Genomic DNA, 20,507 nt, shown 5'->3' with positions numbered 1-20,507 from the left:
AGTCTAGAGCCTGCTTTGAATTCTTCCCCTTTCTCTCTGCCCCTCCCCTGCTTGCACTCCGTCTCTCTCTCTCTCTCTCAAAAATAAATAAAACAGTTTTTAAAAATTTATAAAATGTTGAAACCTAAACCTGAAAAATATAGTACAAAAAAAATTACAGACCAATTTCATATAAACATTGAAGAAAATGGAGTAAATAAAATATTAGCAGTCAAACTCATTAACACATTAAGAATACACCATGACTAAGCAGGACTTATTGCAGGAATGCAATGTTGGTTCAATATTAGAAAATCCTTGCACATAATATAATAATGAAGTTAAAAAATAATTTTAAAAAAATGTGATTTCTATAGATGCTAAAAAGACCTTTTATAGAATGCAGTCCATCTACTAAATGGACTGTAATACCTATGCAGAAAAAAAAAATAGGGATGTACAGCAAATACACTCAGAATTCTGAAATAATCATTGCAAAGTTTTAAAATCTATATTTATTCCTATATTTAGGAATTCCTAAATTCCTATATTCCTAAGTATTCCTGTGTTTAGTAACCTAGTATAAAATACATAAGCCTCATTCTCTCTCATAGAGATTGGGCTATATTAACAACTTGCTGAAAAGCTTCTAAACATCTTTTCCCCTTTTAGTTTGTTTCCGAACTGAAAAGGATAATAAGCAAGTTACATAAAGTATTAGCCTTCACATTATATAATGTATTATCTATAAGGGGAAATATCTTCATCATTATTTCTCAATTTCACTATCTTAAAAACAACAACAACAATTAAACCAAAGCTGGAAAATATATACTCTGAAGGATACTTGCACAGCCTTATGCTGGAGAACACAGAAGCAGTCCCAAATTTAGGGGAGCATCCAACAAATTAATGACGTGGTTCTTCATTACATGTACTGAAACTTTATAAATGTGATTTGTGTGTCCTGGGGTACAGACACAAACCTATTCAGCCCATAAACAAGTAAAATAAAGTGACCACAGTAGACAGTAGACTGCTCTTGTTCAATGAAGCTCTGAGAAGAGCAGACCTGGGAGAAACATGTCCCCAGTGTGCACTGTCACGCAGGAGACAGTGTCCCAAGTCCTGACATGCAGGTGAGCAGCTCATTTCAAAATTCCTGGTTGCTCACATCTACAGACTCCTCTAGATAGCAAGAAAGAACTGCTGACCTTTCCTTTTCTTGACCTGAGGCATCCACCAAATGTTTTTATTGGCCAAATTGGGCAATTAAGAATACCCATTCCATGGGGAATGGAACCTGTGCACTTACATTAAATTAATTTTTCAATACTGTGGAGATTCTGTTGTTGAGATTTGGTCTCTGCCCATACAACTTCCTGTGATCCTGCCATTTATAAGAACCTCTCTCATACGGATTCACTGATGTTTACCAAGGTGGAACCACCCTGAAGACTTCCATACTCCTCACACTGTCTGGGTTTCTCTTTAGTGCGAATTCTCCACTGCTGAATGATAAAGCTGGTGATTCCACGCAAAGCATGCCCACATGCATCCCGCTGACAAGATCTCCCTCCTGCGTAGACTCTCTGGTGCAGTCGGTCCTGACTTCTGGGCCAAGGTGTTCCCATTTCCTTCACGTACAGTTCGTTGAGGTTCTGTGCTGAATGAAGGCCTCCTCACAGTCACCACATCTATGCAGTCTCTCGTTTGTGTGGATTCTCTGATGTAAAATAAGGCCACAATACACGAAAGCATGCCCCCACTCCTAACACGGAGCACTTTTCCTTGGGGAGGATCCCCTGGCAGGAAAGGAGGGACCTGCTACAAAGAAAAGCCTTTCCAAACCTGTTGCCCTCAAGGAGGTTCTCTGCGGCACCTGTGTTCCCTGATGCGGAGTAAGGACTCACCAGTTACTAAAGCTGCTACTACACTTACTGCATAGATGTTGCAGTTCTAGAGAGATCCCACCACAGCATTTCACATCTGCAGAATTGGAAACAAGTCCTTATTTTTATTCTTAGGATAACCATCTAAAAAAACGCACAGATAATTCAAATGTCAGTTGTGTCTTCTGCTGAGATAATGAGACTAAAAATGAAGAACAGTGACAAAGGTAAAACCCAGTTTGACTTAAAGTACACGCCTTTATGTGTCTAAACTGTCATCTCAGGTTGGCAAAGTGCCCAAAAAGGCACGTGAGGTTCCACTTTGAGTGAGAAGAGACAGCTGGGCAGAAAGTTTGGAAGAGCAAGGAGGATTTTCCCACAAAATGTGACAAAGAACCAGGAAGGTATAATCAAAAAACTTAAGAAGAGATCAGTTTGAATCCAGAGATAAAAAATAGAACATAATGAAATCAAGAGAAATTTTAATTTGTTAGGACTACTTAAAAGGATCATTTATACCAACTGAAATGTACCTAGGCCACTACTACAGATAAATAAATGCTCTACAAATATTGGTTGAGTGAATCAATGAATAGTGGGATATGACAAAAGTTAACTTGAAGCAATAGCTAGGTTTCAGTTATAAAATGCACACTGTTTTGATATGGGAAAATGTTTCAAAATTACATACTATTTTGATATGGAAAAACTAAAGTCAGGAAAAATAATTTTTCCAGTAATGTTCAGGACTAAAACATAAGAAAGCAGCACTTTGAAGTAAAGTAGCTGAATAGGTCAAACCAAACAACAAAACTGTTCACAAATATAGCTGAGTTTCCACCTAAAGAACTGGGCAGACAACAAGGAGACAGGGGCAAGTTTTCAAGGGAAAGGACATGAACTAATGAGAGACCCAAGAAGCTTCTTTTCAAGGATCTCTTCTCTCTGCAGACACCCTTTCTCACTGGCTTTCTGTTTCAAAAGGCAATAATGATGAAAGTCAAACTAAAATTGGGTTTCAACAGGCTGCATGTGAAGCCTCGGATTCCGAAGTACTTTCTCTGCCATATCTTGTTCTATCCTTTAGCCTGGACTCTAGAGCCAATAGGATGAAGCTGGTCTTGGAAAACTGAATTTGAAGTTCAACACTCAGTAAAAACACTCAACCAACAACCCAACATCGGAAGTTTCCCGGTGTGCACAAATACCAGGGGGAATTAAAGCCCCGAGGGAGGCGCTGGGTTTTCGCTTCAGAGACATATGGTGGATCCTACAGTTCAGCTTTACTGCTTTCTGCGCCATTCCAGAAGGCTTTCACTAGTCAAGCCATAACATAAGCGATTATCCCGACCCTTTCCACCCGATGGCTTTCCCTCCAAGCTGTCTCCAACTTCTCCAGCACAAGTGATGCCTCTTCTCCACATTCTGGGTATTATCCCTGCCTAACTGTGCAGCTCCCTAGGTAGGTGTCAGGACCTACTTCAGCACCTGCTCCTTGGTCTGTCTCTGATCTCAGCACCTGCAAGTAAAGTTCTCTGAGTCGTCCGGCAGCCCCGGGGTGGGGGGCAGGCAGCTATCTTGGGTAGTAGCAACTTAAAAGTCTGAAGGAATATCCGTGACTTCTTTGTCAGCGTGGTCCCAGGCACAGCCCTCTCCCTCGGCCATCAGTCACGTTAGGGACCTTCCCACAGGAGGAACGCCATTCTGGAATGAGAGCACTCAGGAGAAGATTCACTCCAGCTTGAGGTTCACGCTGGTTTTTCAGAAGTATTTCCTTGTAGTCGGTCTTCTTCCTGGGACACAAAATAACATTGTTAACAAAACCTCTAAACTTTGTTAAGCTCTTTTTTTACTCAAGAACTCACTACTCAGACAACGCACTGAAAGAAAAAGGAACTTTGTTAGGAAGCTAAATACATTAGAAGAGTGGGAGTGGCTTTGCAAATTATTAGCTAGCACCCTATGCTAAAATCTTTTACTTCCTAAATATTAGTTAATAAAGCTAGAAAGACCATGACGCTCTTCCCTTCGGTTCTTCCCAGAGAATCCCAAGTAAATGATAAGAGGATAACATGAGAAATGAGAAAATAATAACAGCTAATATTTATTTAAAAGTGACTACAAATTTGCTTATTTAAGTAGACACTATTATAATTCCACTGACAGCTGAATGATACTGTGGCACAGAGGGATCAAATCGTTTGCTAAATCACATAACCGGGAAGTGGCTTCTAGTCGTGAGTCAGATCACCTCCCCAGCCACTCCCACTGTCCCACAGCCAAGGTATCCTAATACAATTCAAAACTCGGAGGCCATCCTTGACTTCCCCTGGAACCCTGAAGTCTGACCGAAGCCCCCCCGTCCCCCGCCCCCCGCCCCCGCAGTCCCAGATGCCGGGTCAGAGGCGGAGCCAGCCCGGCGCGCGCAGGTGCACCGCCCCCTCTCCCTATACAGGTGCGCGCCGAGGCCGGCGGAGCGCGCGCTTCCCGGTCAGCTGCGGGGCCCCAGCCGCGGCGCCGCCGGTCTCCTCTAGGAATCTGGAGGCTTTCTCCTCTCGGTGGTTGCCTGGCAGAGTCCCCGCCCCGCAGAGCATTCCGGCGGGGCCCACCTCCCGTCGCACGACCGAGCCAGAGCCGCCTTCCCCCACCCCCGAAGACAAAGGGCGCGAACCTGGGCTGCGTCATCTCCGGTAACCACGGGGAGGCCTCCCCCTCCCGTTCGGGGAGGCCTGTCCCCACGGAGGACAGTGACTGCGTGACTGGGTGCCGCACCTGGCACCAGTCCTGGGGGAACTGCGCGCGGGGACAGGTGACCTCTGCGGCGGGCGCTCCCGGTGACCGAACGCCGCAAACGGCCGTACAGCACCTCAGAGGCGCTAAGCGCCGTCCAAGTGCTTCGCGTGTAACCCACTCAGCCCACCTAACTGCCCCAGGAGATGGTGGTACTATTGCCACGTTCCCCAAGGGGAAAGTGAGACACAAGGCTAGTAAACCGCTTGCCCAAACTCACTCAGCTGGAATTTACAGTAAACTGTAAGCTGCCACTTTTAGCGGGTATGAAATGATGATACCTGCTCCTAAGTATCTCAGTGAAGTAGGCACACCGAAGCACTAGCTCAAAAAGTAAAATGTGCGTATCAGGCTTAGAGAGGAACCAATAAACACCTAACCCTTGGTTGTTACTAGGTACTAGTTACCTTCTAGTACAGTTACCTAACTAGTACAGTTTGGTTACTGGTTACTAGTAACCTTCACTTAGAAAGCCCTTGGGACATCCAGGACCAGGCCTTTTAGGCTAAAGACCTACCCAAAGACCACCTTCAACTGAGACGGGTGGAAGACAAGCCTTGACTGATGGGCTGATGGGCGTTCAGACCCATGGGTGAGAATCAATGGTTTCCATGAAATCAAGGGAAAACTCCTGGCTTTCAATGGCGATCTTACGTGAGCTAAGGAGCTGATCAACTGAGAAGCTGAAAATACTCATCACGGTTGGCCTTGTCAAAATCCTATTGTATGTATAAAACATACACAACACACATTTTTATAAAATATATTCATACGTATATACTCTCCCTATATTTACAGAAATACGTGTGTAAAAAATGTGCAAGGACTCCTTACCAATTATACCCAGTATTTGGAATGGCAGGATCTACAGAAATGCCAATAAAAGGAACTGCTAGAGCAGCTGTGACAGAACTTTTCAGTGCGAAAGGATGGACGTTGAAAATAAAGGTCATCACATGATTATCACCAAGTTGAACAAGGACTTGTTGCTCAAATTCTGGGCTGTGGGGACAGGACAGGCACCTGAAAGAACTACTTTATATAATAATGATGGTTTCTTTCATCCTAGAAGTGGTATTAGCTACATAGAAGAGATCCATTTGGGCTCCTGGGTAGATCCAAAACGGGATAGCTTTCTGATGTGCATCAATGGAGACTGCCAAAAATCTCCTATTCTGTCAGAGTGAATTTTAGCTCTAAGCCAGGAGGGGGATCCCTTTCTCTAAAGAGCCCATTTTTAGCGGAAATGTCTCCTGTAGGCACCCTCCTTGTGAGGCAACAAGAATTAGGGCTCATGTTATGCTGACCAAACCTCATCCAAGAGTTGGTATGCAGAGAGGGTGGTGGTGGTATTATTAGCCTTGGGTGTTTGGACCCAGGACTCTGGGGTTTCTGAAGTATCTTCCAGAATAGTGATAGATTTTCCAGATAATTACTTGATTACGACTGCAACACAGGGTTCCTTCAACTGAACTAGACAAGGAAGCATGGGTTCTGGAACCGGGCCGCTGGCCTTCAAATCTTGACCCCACCACATTCCAACTTTGTGACCTGAGGCAGCTTCAACTCCTCCAATTCACAGCTAAAAATAAAACCATGGCAAGCACTTTAGTAATGCCTGGCCCTTAATAAGCTGTTAATGTTACATGCTACTAACAAATCCTTTTCTTGACTCCAAAAGATGGCCAATAAGGACTCTGACTGTAAGAGTTCTGGAACAGATCATCTATGGGATGTAACAAGAGGCTACTTCCATTCAGGGTACGGGAGTGGAGCTGCTCCACGTTCTGGTACCTTTGTGCTCTCCACCTCTGCCCTCAACACACAGCGGACATGTCTCAATTTGGAGCCCTGCTCAGTCCCACTTTTTCTGCATTAGCTTTACCTCATACCTAAAATTCCAGGAGCCTGTTCCTACAACTGAGGTTTCTTTTGGAGGAGGCCCATCTTTCTTCCCTTTGCAACCCCTATTACACCCCCTGGAGCTCCTGTTTGTCACGTTACTTTTCATCCTGAGCCTCCTTCACTTTTCACTGCTTTAGCAATTTGATTCTCCCCCAAACCCTACAGGAGCTTTTTGTCTTAAACACTGAGTATCTTGTTTACTTTGAATCAATCAGAAAAGAGAAGCCAGTCAATCTCACTCTTATCCTTAATGTTATTCCCAAGCCACCGCTTCGCGATTCATCATTCGAGTGTTGCACCAATTGCTCAAGCTGGCTGTTATGTCACTACTCTGGACTGACATTTCTACCTTGGACTTGCTTCAGTGTCCTTTTTCCTTTCCATCCTGCCACCTGTTGTTGATGGTTTCAAAATCTGCGAAGATAAGCTATTCAAACGAGCCTAGAGCCTGTCACTGTTCTACATCTACCTTCTATTCAGAACGACGTACCGTGGACTTCACTGTGAGGCATTCTCTGTGCACCGCACTCCCCAATTCCATGTCTAACCTCGGTCACATCCTCCACTTGCCCCTCAGGGTCTTCTACTCCTGTGTTGCCCATTTAGCTCCAATTATTCTACTCTATTTTCTTATCCTGGATAGTTTGAGCCCCTTTGACGTCTACCTGGAAACGCCAGGTCACTCACCTTTTCTTGGTAGTGCAACTACATTTAAGCTTAAGAAACAACCAGAACAAAACCTCCCCCTTTATTTTTAACCAAGTTATGAACTGTATCCTATATGATAGGCATATCCCACTATTCTGGATCTTTGTCTAGGGTTCATTCATATTAAGCAAATAAAGGTGTTAGAGGCAAATGGAAGAACATGTCTGCCCTGAGCGGATATGTTTAACAGCAGATGAAGGGCGGAACCCAGATAACAGCACTGAGAGCCAAAAGCAAGTTTAAATTAAGAGTCGTGTTCCAGTGAGCAGTAAGATTAGAGGTTTGAGGTTACTATGAAGAGTAACTTCAGTCCGGATAACATGTCTGAAATCAGGCAAGGTGACAAGCATGGACAGCATTTGAAGGACATTCTCATTTGGGTTCTTATCTCTAAGCAACATCCCCTCCATCAAAGAGCTTGCAAGAGTGAGAGACGCATGGCAGGGGAAGCTGGGAAGAGAACAGGAACACACCCGGCTGAGAGCCCCCAGCCTCACTCAGGGAAACAAACTCAGTTTTCTGGAGGTAAAAAAGGAGGTACCCAACCCCAGCTGCCTCAACGCCTTCTGTGTGCAGCTCCAGTGTTGGTCTTAGGATATAACACCTCAAGGGTCCTCAACTTGAGAGTGAGCGGTTTTTCAAATGTTCATTTGCTTTCCTCTATTGTCAACTTAGGATGTTTTCCCTTAGTCACAGAAATTGCAATCCCAAAAGCAAATCTGACACACAATGTACCTAAATTATAGTACTAATACATTATTATTATTATTATTATTATTATTATTCTATTATGAAAATGTGCTCACACTTAAAGCTTAGAAGCTAGAACATATCAATTTCTCCAGGGACTTCTGGTTCCAACCAGTGATGATACTATGTTCGGGATAGGGTGATGGACACAGGGGCAAGAGATGGGGGCCGTTGGGAAAGGGGGGCAGAGTACATACAGTAGTGGGGAGGAAACAGGATAGACATGGCAGCTGGACACAATGGCAGTTAGGAGTAAAGACGCCAACTACCCTCGTCTCTCCCCTGTCCCTTGTGTGTCTCACCACTTCAGGCCCACTAAGGAGCGAGAGGTGTGGGGAGAAGAGGATCCCGGAGTTGTGTGGGATGATCTGGGGGAGGGGGGGTGGGGGCAGTCCCAGAAGTTGTAGGGCCTGTTGCGGTGAGGTACAAAGGGAAGGAAATCAGAGGACATGTCAATGAAGATTAAAAATAATCTCTGTAAATAAAAAGATAAACCGGGTGCCTGGGTGACTCAGTCAGTTAAGCATCTGACTCTGGATTTCAGCTCAGGTCATGATCCCAGGGCTGTGGATTCAAGCCCCTCCTCGGGCTCTGCACTGTCAGTGCAGAGTCCTCTCTCTCACTCCCTCTCCAAATAAATAAACATTAAAAGAAAAAAAAGAAAAGATAAACTGAGCAGGAGCCACGTGTGTGTGCCTGTTGTCCACGACTGAGTCACAGGCCCTCGTCTACAACAGAACTGCTTACTCAGTGATACAGGAGTCCGGTCAACTAGCTTTTGGTTGATGTTTTTGCACAAGCCTCAAGGGATAGAGTCACTAATCTTTGGCTCTTTTATGTGCTCAAGAAGGTATACAAACCAAAAAATTGTAAACCAGTTTTGAAGAGCAACTATTAGGGAATTCAGAACAGAAGCTGGGAAAAAACAGAGGTTAGGAGCAAACCAGAACACCAGTACTGTCCCCTAACACACAGCCTTGTGCTCTGGTGACCCCTGGGTGCCTCACAATGTAGGTCAGTCTCCGATTTCCTAAGACTTAAGTTGGAAAAGGTGGAAAGGCCATCCTGAAGCCCCTGATGCTGGATGGCCGTCTAATTTCCCTGTTCACTCCTGTCCTTCAGAGCTTTCCCCAAGCTAAGAATCTGCAGTGGCCTGTGTTTAGTGGCCCGTGTTGACGCTTCCCCACCTCACAGGCGACCATGAAGGCAGCTGCGATTCAATGCAGTGTTCCTCGAATTTTAGAATCAGGTGACTGTGGAGCTTGGACAATGGGGATTCTCGGCCCCCGCCCCAGACTTCACGAAGCAGGATGTGAGGGGGTTGCAGGCATCTTAACCAAACTCCACAGGGGACTCTGATGTGCACTGAAGGGGAGAACCACGAGAGCAAGGGACAGGACAAGTCAGAGACCTACTGCCGGCCCCTCCCTGTGACACTGTAGCTAGGTCACCCTCTCCAGAAGCAGGCGTACCCTCACTTTTAAAACAGAGAAGGATTTTAATTTACAGGCAGATCTTAGGAATTAAAAGTGCTTTGTGCCTTTTGTAAGAGGCACCGTCCGCGCCCTCCCAGCCCGGCCCAAGCCGTTCCCAGGGTATCTCCGCCACCGCCCACCTGAACAGATGCCCCACCTCAGGCTGCCACTGGCGCCACAAGCCCCGAGCGTCCTCGCCTCCCCCTACGTGGGCTTTACCCTGGTTTCCACCCCGCCTTCCAAATCTGCCCACGGAACCCCGATCTTCAATACAATCTTGGCTGACCCGCTCAGGCATTGGTGATCCGTCCTTCAGAACGGACAGCACTGGCCGCCACCCGCCACCTCACGGACATGCGGCTCAGATCACTTCTGCCGTCCTGCAGTCCGATCTAAGCTCACACGTGACCTGACGGACCCCAGGCTCCACCGTAAACTGGCGAGAAGAGGACTTTCGTGTTACGCTCTCTGTCCTACACACCAGCCGATGTCACGCACGGCACACGGCGAACCCTTTATGAGACGTCTGAGGTGTCCTTGTAGCAACGGTGACTGCCGTTGGAATCACTCCCAAGCTAGTATTCCTCTCCAGCCTGTACTCTGGGACACAGCGTCCCCGTGGTCATCCCAGAAACAGACTCCTCCCCTTCGTGGACAGTCCGCTGCTGCCTACGAGCTGAGGGCTGCCTGAACGACTCCCCACACTCATTAGAGGGAGCACCTCTACTATGGATTCTCTGGTGTTTGCTAAGATCTGACCTCTGTCTGAAGGCTTTGCCGCACTGGTCACATCGGTAGGGTTTCTCCCCAGTGTGGATCCTGTGATGCTGAATGAGGCTGGTGATGCCTCGGAAGGCGTTCCCACAGTCGTCACACTTGTACGGCCTCTCTCCGGTGTGGGTTCTCTGGTGTTCCGTGAGAACTGATCTCTGAGTGAAGGCCTTCTCACACTTATCACACTTGTAAGGTCTCTCTCCAGTGTGAACTCGCTGATGTTCTACAAGGCTTGTCCTCTGAATAAATGCTTTTGCACATACGTCACACTTGTAAGGTTTCTCCCCAGCGTGGATTCTCTGATGCTGAACAAGGCCACTCTGACTGAAGGATTTCCCACACTCCTTACACTGATGGCACTTTTCTTTGTGGTGGATCTCCTGGTGGGAAACCAGGGAGGAGTTATAAACGAAGGCTTTCCCGCACTCACTGCACTCATAGGGCTTTGCCCCAGTGTGAACTCCTTGGTGTTGAGTGAGTATTGAACGCCGACTAAAACTTTTATTGCACTGAGCACAATGGTATGGTTTGTCTCTCGTGTGGATCTTGAGATGGTGAAAGAGGCCCGCTTTCTGGCTAAAGGCTTTGCCGCATTCGTTACAGTGGTAGTGTTTCTCTCCTGTGTGGAGCCTCTGATGTTGGTTAAGAGCTGACCAGCGGCCAAAGGCTTTGCCACACTCATTACATTTATACGGTTTCTCTCCGGTGTGTATTATTTTGTGCCGAATCAGCACGGTTCTCCCACGGAAAGTTTTCCCACATTCCTCACATTTGTAGGGCCTGTCTCCAGTGTGGACCCTCTGATGTTCTAAGAGGTTCGAGTGCTGACTGAAGGCTTTTCCACACTCCTCACACTCATGAGGTTTTTCTCCTGGACAGACCCTCTGCTGTTCAGTCAGACGGAGTCTGTTCTCCTCACCCGCAGACTGTTCACCTTCCCTGGAGTGTCCAGAAGACTCTTCTGTTTCTGCTTCGGATCCGTCCGCTTCTCTGCACCTAGCCGACTGGGACATGTCCCTTTCAAATCCGCTACACATATTCCCCTGCGGTGCCGCTTCTCCAGACACTTCTTGCTTTAGAGTTAAATCCCTGGACTTATTTCCAGTCTCAACACCTGAAACTGCAATGGATCACAGTTACTAGTTTGCACCTCATCAGACACTCATTATTCAGGTGAAAAACATATTAAGAACCCAGAGTTTCTGCAGGACTGTACAATGGTATTAAAACATAGAACAGACCTAATACAGAAAACACTCCAAAAATTGTTATGGAAAAGACCAATAATCCAATAAAAACTGGGCAAAGGAAAAGTTGTTTCCAGGAAAGGAAATACAACAGCTCTTAAAGATGCCCACCTCAAAATAAGGGAAAAGCAAGCTTGAGTATTGAGGTACAATTTGCACCCATCACCTCCGCCCATCAGTAGAACACTGTTCATGAAATGGGTATCACACATCGCCAGTGGGAGTGCAAACTGACCCGGGCTTCATACAGACCAACTTGCCAATATCCATCAAAATGACAACTGTATTTAATCTTGGGGCTAGTAATTCCACACATGGGAATTTATACTGAAGTACTCACACACGCTCACCACAGCACTACCTGTTAGAGCAAATCACTGGGGACAACTGGGGAATGGACAAGTTAATTGTGTGGTTCACCCATACATTAAAATTTTTTTTAACATTTATTTTTGAGAGACAAAGAGAGACAGAGCATGAGCCAGGGAGGGGCAGAGAGAAAGAGAGGAGACACAGAATCTGAAGCAGGCTGCAGGCTCTGAGCAAGCTGTCAGCACAGAGCCTGATGCAGGGCTCGAACCCACAAACCGTAAGATCATGACCTGAGCCGAAGTCGGATGTTCAACTGACTAAGCCACCCAGGCACCCCCACCCATACATTTTAATATTAAGGTGCTGTTAGGAAATAAAAAATATGGGGCGCCTGGGTGGCGTCCGTCTGACTCTTGATTTCGGCTCAGGTCATGATCTCACGGTTGTAAGACAGAGTCCAGAGTCGGGCTTTGCTCTGAGTGTAGAGCCTGCTTGGGACTCTCTCCCCTGCTGCCCTTCCCCCACTCATGTGCGTGCATGCATGCTCTATTTAAAATTTTTTTTAAGGGGCGCCTGGGTGGCTTAGTCGCTTAAGCATCCGACTTCGGCTCAGGTCACAATCTCACTGTCCGTTGAGTTTGAGCCCCATGTCAGGCTCTGTGCTGACAGCTCAGAGCCTGGAGCCCGCTTCAGATTCTGTGTCTCCCTCTGTCTGCCCCTCCGCTGCTTGCACTCTGTCTCTCGCATTGTCTCAAAAAATAAACATTTAAATAAATAAATAAATAAATAAATTAATTAATTAAAATTTTTTAAAAAAAACGCAAACCTTTACCATCTTAGTAATAAAAAGAAGAAAATGTATTTACTTGAATGTGGAAAAACGTATACATATAAAAAGATCTCTAGGGAAGCACATACAAGAAACAGAACAGTGACAACTCATCTCAGGGCAGGGAGAAGACCAGAGGGCCGAGGGAATGAGTGGAAGGAAAACTTGTCACTGGGTAACTTTAAGTTTTTATCTTTGAACTATATGAATTTTTACCTATTTTTAAAAATTAAATGTAGAGAACACAGAGATAAGGAATATGGGGTCTTTCGCACATTCACCAACTTAACATTCCGCCACATTTGCTCTGTTGTTCCTCCTTTTCCTAAGAGTACACATATATATGCTTGCTCCTGAACCATCTGAAAACTGCAGACATCCTGGGCCAAAACCTGGTTACTGAAGGCAGGAGGACAGTAGCACCATCTGACAGGATAAAGGCCAGAAATAGCAGGGAAGTCAGAATGAAGGAAAGTAACTATCAGAAGGACTCAATTAAGTGACCTCATAAAATACTGCAGAAGTGGAGAACAAAATATTAACATGAAGAGAAAACGAGAGTTGAAGCGTGACAAACCGAACCAGCTGAGAGTCCGTGCCCGAGAGGTCGTCCTGACTGTGACGAGGAGAAACGGTACACGGAACTAAAGAGGCCCCAGGTCCTGTGCCTGCCTGTCTTCCCTTCCTCCCAAGCTGCTCCGTCTTCCTTACCTTGCTCCTCCGGCTGGGCTCCAGGTCCTGGAGATTCATAGTTCAGCCGGGCAACCCCGGATGGGAGGGACATGCCGGGCTCCCGTCCTGTTCCCACAAGGGCCGTCTCCTGCAAGAGCGTGTCCTGTTGCTCAGTGTGGACAGGGACACGGTGGACACACTCATCCTGCCAACAGGAAACAACGGTATAGGATCCGATCCGAGGCAGTGACACCCGGCTCTCCGGCACCTGCACTTCTTTCCAGACATCAGCCTGCTGTAACGCGCCTCATTCTTCAAGGCCTGTATACAAGCCACCTCCTCCAGGAACCCCGCCCTTCTGTTCTGAACCGCTAAAAAATGCTGGCTGTGCCACCGTCACGTCTTTGTCTTATGCTCAAAGTGGAGATGTGAGAGGAAGAAAATAGGAAGGAGAGAAGGAAGAGAAGGTAAAGGGAAGCAACGAGCACAAGAAAAGAACTTGGGGGAAATTAACAGAAGAGAAAAAGAAAAAAAGGATGGGGTAAGTGAAGAGAAATGATGGAGAAACGAGGCAAAAAGGCAGAGGGAACAAAGGAGAAAGAGGGAGGAAAGACAGGGGATGGGAGGAGGAAGCCGTTCCCTACAGTCTCTGCTCTTCTGAGGCTCCTCCCCCACTTCCTGCCAGGAGATGACCTTGTTCTCTCCTTGTCCAAGGTCATGGTCACATCAGAGATCACCCACTCTTTTCTTCATCACCCCACACACACTTACTCCCTTCCACTTAGAGGAAGAGGCCTTTGCTTCATCAAGGCCCGTACCTTGTAACCTCAACTCTTGCCTTCAACCCCATCCCTTCCTGCACCTCTGACCTCTGCTCCCTAAACTCACTCACTCTGGCTTCCACTCCTCCACGGAATCACTCCCTCTTGTATTTAAAAATAAATCGTATTTCCCCAGCGTGGTATGAAAGGCAGCGATTCGGGGGCCACACTTAGTTGCTTCTTGGTTCAGGAGCTCCATGTCCCTGGGTGGTTTCTCAGACCGTGCATGACTCAGACTGTGCACGAGGCACATTGCGGGGGCACCGGCATACAACAGACCCTCAAGTTACCCCCCAATCCTGCAATAGCTACATTCTGGGAGTAAGAAATCACCACACGCTGCCTCTACTTCCAACACAGCTTCGTTCTGTAACTTCTGACCCCAGAATAAGAGCCAAAGTCAGTAGGATGCTCTCAGAGGCAGACAGAAAAAGGTTTTCAGACCTCAAATTTGGAAGGAGAAAATGGCCGGTACGGTGAGCTGTGCCTTCCTTCCATCCCTGGATCTCTGGTGAGGCCTCAGAAATCAGGATGAAATTCCATCAGCCACCCCCAGCATGCTTTGAGGGAAAGGGCAGTACAAAGACAACATGTTTAAAACCAAATTACTTCTGCCCGCACTTAGGAGTGCCATTCTTTCTCCCGGTTCTCTTCCCATCTCCCTGGCCACTCCCTCTCAGTTTCCACCGTCCTGTCGATCCTTTTGTCCCACAGCTTTAAATATCACCCATATTATGACAAGCTCCAATTTTGTTATTTCCAGCACACTTCCCTCTGCTGAGTGGAGTTGCTTGCCCAACTTTTCCAATTGGGTTCTAAGAGGAATCTACAATTCAACACGTCCAAAAACCTAGTAACTCTAGATTCCCGCCCCTGCTCCAAACCTTCTTCTTTCCCCGCCTTTATCATCTCCTTGAATGACAAACCCATGTGACACGATGCGATGTTCAAACAAATCCCCTCAAGATCCAACTGCATCTTGCTGCTTCCACTGCTACTGTCACAGTTCAAGCCACTGGTACCTCCTGCCTGGATTAGTGCTGACCAGGCTTTCCTGCTTCGACCTTTGACCCTGGGCCTCCTGCACTCCCTACACCAACCCTAATCTAGGACTCTTCCAACAGAGCGGCTGGAGTGATTATTTTTAAAATTTAGGTCATAGGGCGCCTGGGTGGCTCAGTCGGTTAAGTGTCCGACTTCGGCTCAGGGTCATAATCTCACGGTTCGTGGGTTCGAGCCCCGCGTTGGGCTCTGTGCCGACAGCTGGGAGCCTGAAGCCTGCTTCAGATTCTGTGTCTCCCTCTCCCTCTGCCCTCGTCCTCCTCATGCTCTTTCTCTCAAAAATAAACAAACATTAAAAAATTAAAATAAATAAATAACATTTAGGTCAGATTAAACCTCTCTTCTGTTCAAAACCCTCCAATGACTTTCCATCTCAGAATAAGATCCAAAGTCCTTACAATGGCCTGTAAGTGCCCCCATGATTTGATCTCGTTCTAACTACCTCATTTCATCTCCTGCATCTCTACCACGATAAGCACATTCTCACCTGCCCACTATTTCCTCTGGCTGGATGTCCTCAGCCTAGGTGACTGCACAGCCTGATCTCTGCTCTAAATGTCACCCCATCTGGAAGGCCTTTCCTCACCAGTCTGTCAAAAATCCCACAGTCTCCGCTTCATTCACTGTTTACCTTTTTTCCGCTTCATTGCTGTTTTCATATAGGATTTATCTCCACCTGGCACCACCTGGTTACTACTCTCATTAGACTAGAATCTGTTTACAAGACAGAGGCAACTTCTGGGCTTTGTGCACTGCTGCGTTTCCAGTGCCTAGAATGGTGCCTGGTGCGTATTAAACATTCAATAAACGTCTTCTGAACGAATGAACTTTCCCCCAATCCACCATCCCCGATAGCCTTGAACTCTGTTAGGAGCACCTCAACTACACTAGTCTCTCAAGCTTGAAATCCCCCGCGCTTAGCCTAGAATAGATTGCTCTGTAGAGAGTTTTCCCTTTTTTATCCATCTAATCTATCATCGTTTCCAATTAATACTTACCTAAGACATGCCTCATCCTTCATAGCCTCACCGTCTTGACTCTACTTCAAACTCAGATCTTCAAACTCTGCCACATGTTCCTCCCCCTTGCCAATGCTGGGTTGCACTTCTTGTTTTATTACTTCCCTGTTTTATACTCTTCATACCAAGACTTCTGAGTCTTGATTCTATTGACATGTTGGGTCAGAAAAATCCTTGTTATAAGACGCCATCCTATACGTTATAAGATATTCCAAAACATCCTTACCCTTTAGCCGCTCGATGCCAGTAGCACCTCCCCCCACTATGACAACCAAAAATGTGCCAAGACATCACCAAATGCCCTTTAGGGCAGAAAATTGCCACTGGTTGAGAACCGCTGTCTTTTATCAATGTTGGAACAAAACAGAACAGAATTCTACATAATTTGGTTAGATCCTGGCGTTAGAGAAGCTCACTTAAAGAGAAAAGGTTAGAAGCTTGTGTCCTACAGAACAGACTCTACACTCCACAGGTGATACTCAAGGTCCTGGACTCTGTTCTCAACCCTTCTACTCACTACCCATGTGTCGGACCTAACTGGGCTCTACTACTCCAGGAATCTCGTCCCTGCTCTCTGAACCTTCCTCTCTGCTCTGACCTCACATTCCTCCAAGATGGTGACCTTGATTTCTCCATCTTTTAATCCTTTAATGGATGCAGAGCAGTGCATATACCTGCAAGACCTTATTTCTTAATTACTTGTATCCTGCAACAGAAGCGATGTCCCTTCCAAGAGACTGCTGCGCACCCCGTTACGCTCACTTAACATTTTCTCTTAGAAATCTTATTTCTAAAGAAGACATCCAGATGGCTGACACGTGAAAAAATGCTCAACATCACTCATCATCAGGGAACTACAAACCAAAACCACAATGAGATACCACCTGACACCTGTCAGAATGGCTAACAGTAACAGTAATGCTAGTCAGGCAACAACAGGTGTTGGCGAGGATGTGGAGAAAGAGGAACCCTTTTGCGCTGCTGGTGGGAATGCAAGCTGGTGCAGCCACTCTGGCAAACGGTATGGAGGTTCCTCAAAAAATTAAAAGTAGAACTACCCTACGACCCAGCATTGCACTACTAGGTATTTACCAAGGGATACAGGTGGGGTGTTTCGAAGGGACACATGCATCCCCATGTTTATAGCAGCACTATCGACAATAGCCAAAGTATGGAAAGAGCCCAGATGTCCATCAACAGATGAATGGATAAAGAAGATATGGTATATATATGTGTATGTGTGTGTGTGTGTGTGTGTGTGTGTGTGTGTGTATACACAATGGAGTATCACTCGGCAATCAAAAAGAATGAAATCTTGACATTTGCAACTACATGGATGGAACTGGAGGGTATTATGCTAAGCGAAATTAGTCACAGAAAAACAAGTATCATATGACTTCACTCACATGAGGAATTTAAAATACAAAACAGATGAACATAAGGGAAGGGAAGCAAAAATAATATAACAACAGGGAGGGGTACAAAACAGAAGAGACTCATAAATATGGAGAACAAACTGAGGGTTATGAGAGGGGTTGTGGGAGGGGGGGAGGGGCTAAATGGGTAAGGGGAATTAAGGAATCTACTCCTGAAATCATTGTTGCACTATATGCTAACTTGGATGTAAATTAAAAAAATAATAATGAAATAAATCTTGTTTCTAATGTTTCTGAGTAGCATTTCATCAACTAGAAACCATAAGCTCATTACAGAAATACAGGATCCTCCCACAAAAAAGATATAAATAAGTTAGGTCTACATTAACCAAATTTCCATGACTTGGTGGAATAATGCTGTCCTTCGCTCTGGCCTACAAATCTGTAACTTACCTTATCTCAATCACAAACCATCTCTCATTTTCTCACCTGCTCTCCAGGCTCGTCCAGCTCCCGTTCCAGATCCTCCAGCACGGTCACCACCTCGTCCCCGCTCTCCGGGTGCTGTCCCCGCACCCAGGCCTGGAGCTCCTCGGGCAGGATGGTCAGGAACTGCTCCAGCACCAGCAGCTCCAAGATCTGCTCCTTGGTGTGTGTTTCTGGGCTCAGCCACTGGCGGCACAGCTCGCGGAGCCGGCGCAGCGCCTCGCGGGGTCCAGGCGTCTCCTGGTAACAGAAGTGTCTGAAGTACTGTCGGAAGACCTCCCTGCTGTGGGTGTTGTTCTTCTGCAGGTTCTGATCCCGTCTGGTGGTATTCCTGTACCCCTCCTCCTCCTCCACCTTTACTTCCAGAAGCGCACCCTGTTCCTCGTGGGCCGGCGCAGCCCAGGCCGACGCCATCGCGGCCGTGCAGAAGCTCTAGCGGTGCTTCCAGCAAGGGTGGACCTGAGGGAGAAGCCGTCGCTTTTAACACAAGCTACACCATAAGCGAAAACTGCAAATTCTAACAATTTACTTCTGCGCTTTGCAAGCCACCCCCAGGGTAATTCACGACACTCACGGAAACTGAATACGAAAGACTTAAGAACACGTTAAAGAGAAAGATTCAGTAAAAGGTGCTAAGGGTTTAAGGACTTCACAAAGGCAACACTTCCATTTAGCCCTAGAATAAAGGAGGACCAAATGGAACACAACCAACGTTGAGAGCAAACAAGTAATAATAAAACACTGAGACGGCCTCTTTTAACGGGCAGGCGTGTGGCGGAAACCACGAAACCGGCGCGGCAGCCCCGCAGCAGGTGAAAGGGCGGCGGACGCCGCTCCCGAAGGCTGCTCCCCGCCCCTGCGGCTTCTCGGGCCGGCGGGGAAGGGCAGGGGAGAGCAGCAGCGCGCTCACCTGCAGCTCCCGAGGCCGGCAGCCGGGTCCCTCCCGGGGAGACCACGGGTCACGTGGTCCAAGCCGCCGGGAGCCCAAACAGCCCACAGCGCCCCACAAAGGCCGGAAGCGAGCCGGGAGGGAGCGCGCGCACTTCCGCTCCAGCCTCAGGAAGGGGCGGGCACTCGCCGGGCGGATCCCGCGCTGCCCCACGAGGTCGCGAGAGTTGGCCCGGTGGGCGCGAGCGCACTTCCGCTACAGCCGGAGGCCCCACGGGTCGCGGCAGGTGGCCGGGGAGCTGGCTAATGTTGCAGGTCTCGGCCCTGCCGGTCCCGCCCGCCGTCCCCGCTGCCCCGCCCCACGGTGAGCGAGGCCTGGCACACCTGGAATCGGTGCCACTTTGTAATGTGTGTAATTCTTTTTATAGATTTTTAGCGTCAACTTGCCAGTGTTTTGTTGGGGACTTGGCGTCTCTGCTCGTGGGACGTCTTGGCCTGTCGTCTTCCCTTCTGTGACTTCGTCCGATTCTGTAGGCTCCGCCGCGTGGGTGCCAGCCCCAGGCACGACCTGCGCGCTGCGAGTCTCGTCACCGGTGCAAGTGCCAGGAGAAAACACCTGCGCGTCGAGGGGCAAGACACGGGAAGCCGAGGAGCAGAGTTCCTGTCTCGTACACGCGGGAAACCCAGGGATGTAGGGGCACAGAATAGACGTTAGTTTATTACTAACATTTGGACAATTTATAAACCAGGTGATTCCAACATTTAAAAAATGCCGTCTCCTGTGATATTTTGATAAGCCTTCTAACTACTTCTAAAATGAAAAGAGAAAAATTCACTCAAATGGTGAAACTGTAATGTCAGATCACTTTGTTACTTTGTACATAAAAAATGAGCATAGATACACTTGATTAGCTCAGAGTCATGCTGGGTGTCTTTAGGGAAGTTAAAAAGGAGGCAAGAAAGGAGAAAAAAAATTAAACAATTATATAGAGAATCCAAAAAGAACTTTATTATTTTTTCCCCAGGCTTTATATCTGGGTGGATAAGGGTGTTTTGGAAAATTAAAGATGGCTACAAATTCTTCCATGCTTTTCCTGTTTAGTTGTGGAGTCTGTCATTTTCCCTTGAGTCTTGAGTGGGCTTGAGGACAGCTCAAATAAAATACAGTAAAACTGATGCTGTTTTAGTTTCCCAGCCTGAGCCCTTAAGGACAGCAGCAGCTTTCACTGTTTTTTGGAACAATTGCTCCTGGAGTCCTGAGCCACCACAGAAAGAGTCCCGACGGCCCTACTGCAAAGATCACATAAGGAGGCCCCAAGACCGTCCTTCTAGCTGTTCTCGCCCCAAGGCACTGGGCATGGCAGTGCAGCTTGGGTTTTCCAGCAAACCCAGCTGCCAGATAAACACCACCAAGTGCCACTGTAAGATGCCACACGCACGAAATGGAAGAAACTTCCAGCTGAGACCTCACCAAATTCCTGGCCCAAAATCTCCTGGGATGGTTATTCTAAGCCACTGTTTC

General features: G+C 47.1%; 1 protein-coding gene across 2 annotated transcripts; it reads right to left on the bottom strand.

Moving 5' to 3' along the window:
- Window positions 1-5,363: 5,363 nt before the first annotated feature.
- On the bottom strand, window positions 5,364-19,663 carry ZSCAN12 (zinc finger and SCAN domain containing 12). 2 transcript variants are annotated; one of them, XM_043590570.1, is made up of 4 exons: window positions 19,008-19,132; window positions 18,101-18,556; window positions 13,373-13,538; window positions 5,364-11,393 (listed from the first exon to the last, which is right to left on the bottom strand). In XM_043590570.1, the coding sequence occupies exons 2-4, from the start codon at window positions 18,509-18,511 to the stop codon at window positions 10,075-10,077; spliced, it is 1,896 nt and encodes a 631-aa protein (XP_043446505.1). In that variant the 5' UTR covers window positions 18,512-18,556; window positions 19,008-19,132; the 3' UTR covers window positions 5,364-10,074. The 2 variants fall into 2 exon arrangements, with proteins under 2 accessions (XP_043446505.1, XP_043446506.1); XM_043590571.1 differs by lacking the exon at window positions 19,008-19,132 and adding an exon at window positions 19,433-19,663 and having other exon boundaries at window positions 9,499-11,393.
- Window positions 19,664-20,507: the final 844 nt, after the last annotated feature.

This window comes from Prionailurus bengalensis, chromosome B2 (genome assembly GCF_016509475.1).
Source record: "Prionailurus bengalensis isolate Pbe53 chromosome B2, Fcat_Pben_1.1_paternal_pri, whole genome shotgun sequence".
Lineage (NCBI taxonomy): Eukaryota > Metazoa > Chordata > Mammalia > Carnivora > Felidae > Prionailurus > Prionailurus bengalensis.
This window is presented reverse-complemented; position numbering and strand designations above follow the sequence as displayed.

Bases quoted from the DNA above. Each gene is read 5' to 3' on its own strand.
- ZSCAN12 (XM_043590571.1), bottom strand. From the start codon at position 18,511: ATGGCGTCGGCCTGGGCTGCGCCGGCCCACGAGGAACAGGGTGCGCTT. The intron at 13,539-18,100 runs GTGAGAAAATGA...TCCTGTTGGCAG, and splicing joins TGGACGAGCCTGGAGAGCAG to GATGAGTGTGTCCACCGTGT. The intron at 11,394-13,372 runs GTAAGGAAGACG...GATCCATTGCAG, and splicing joins AGCCCAGCCGGAGGAGCAAG to TTTCAGGTGTTGAGACTGGA.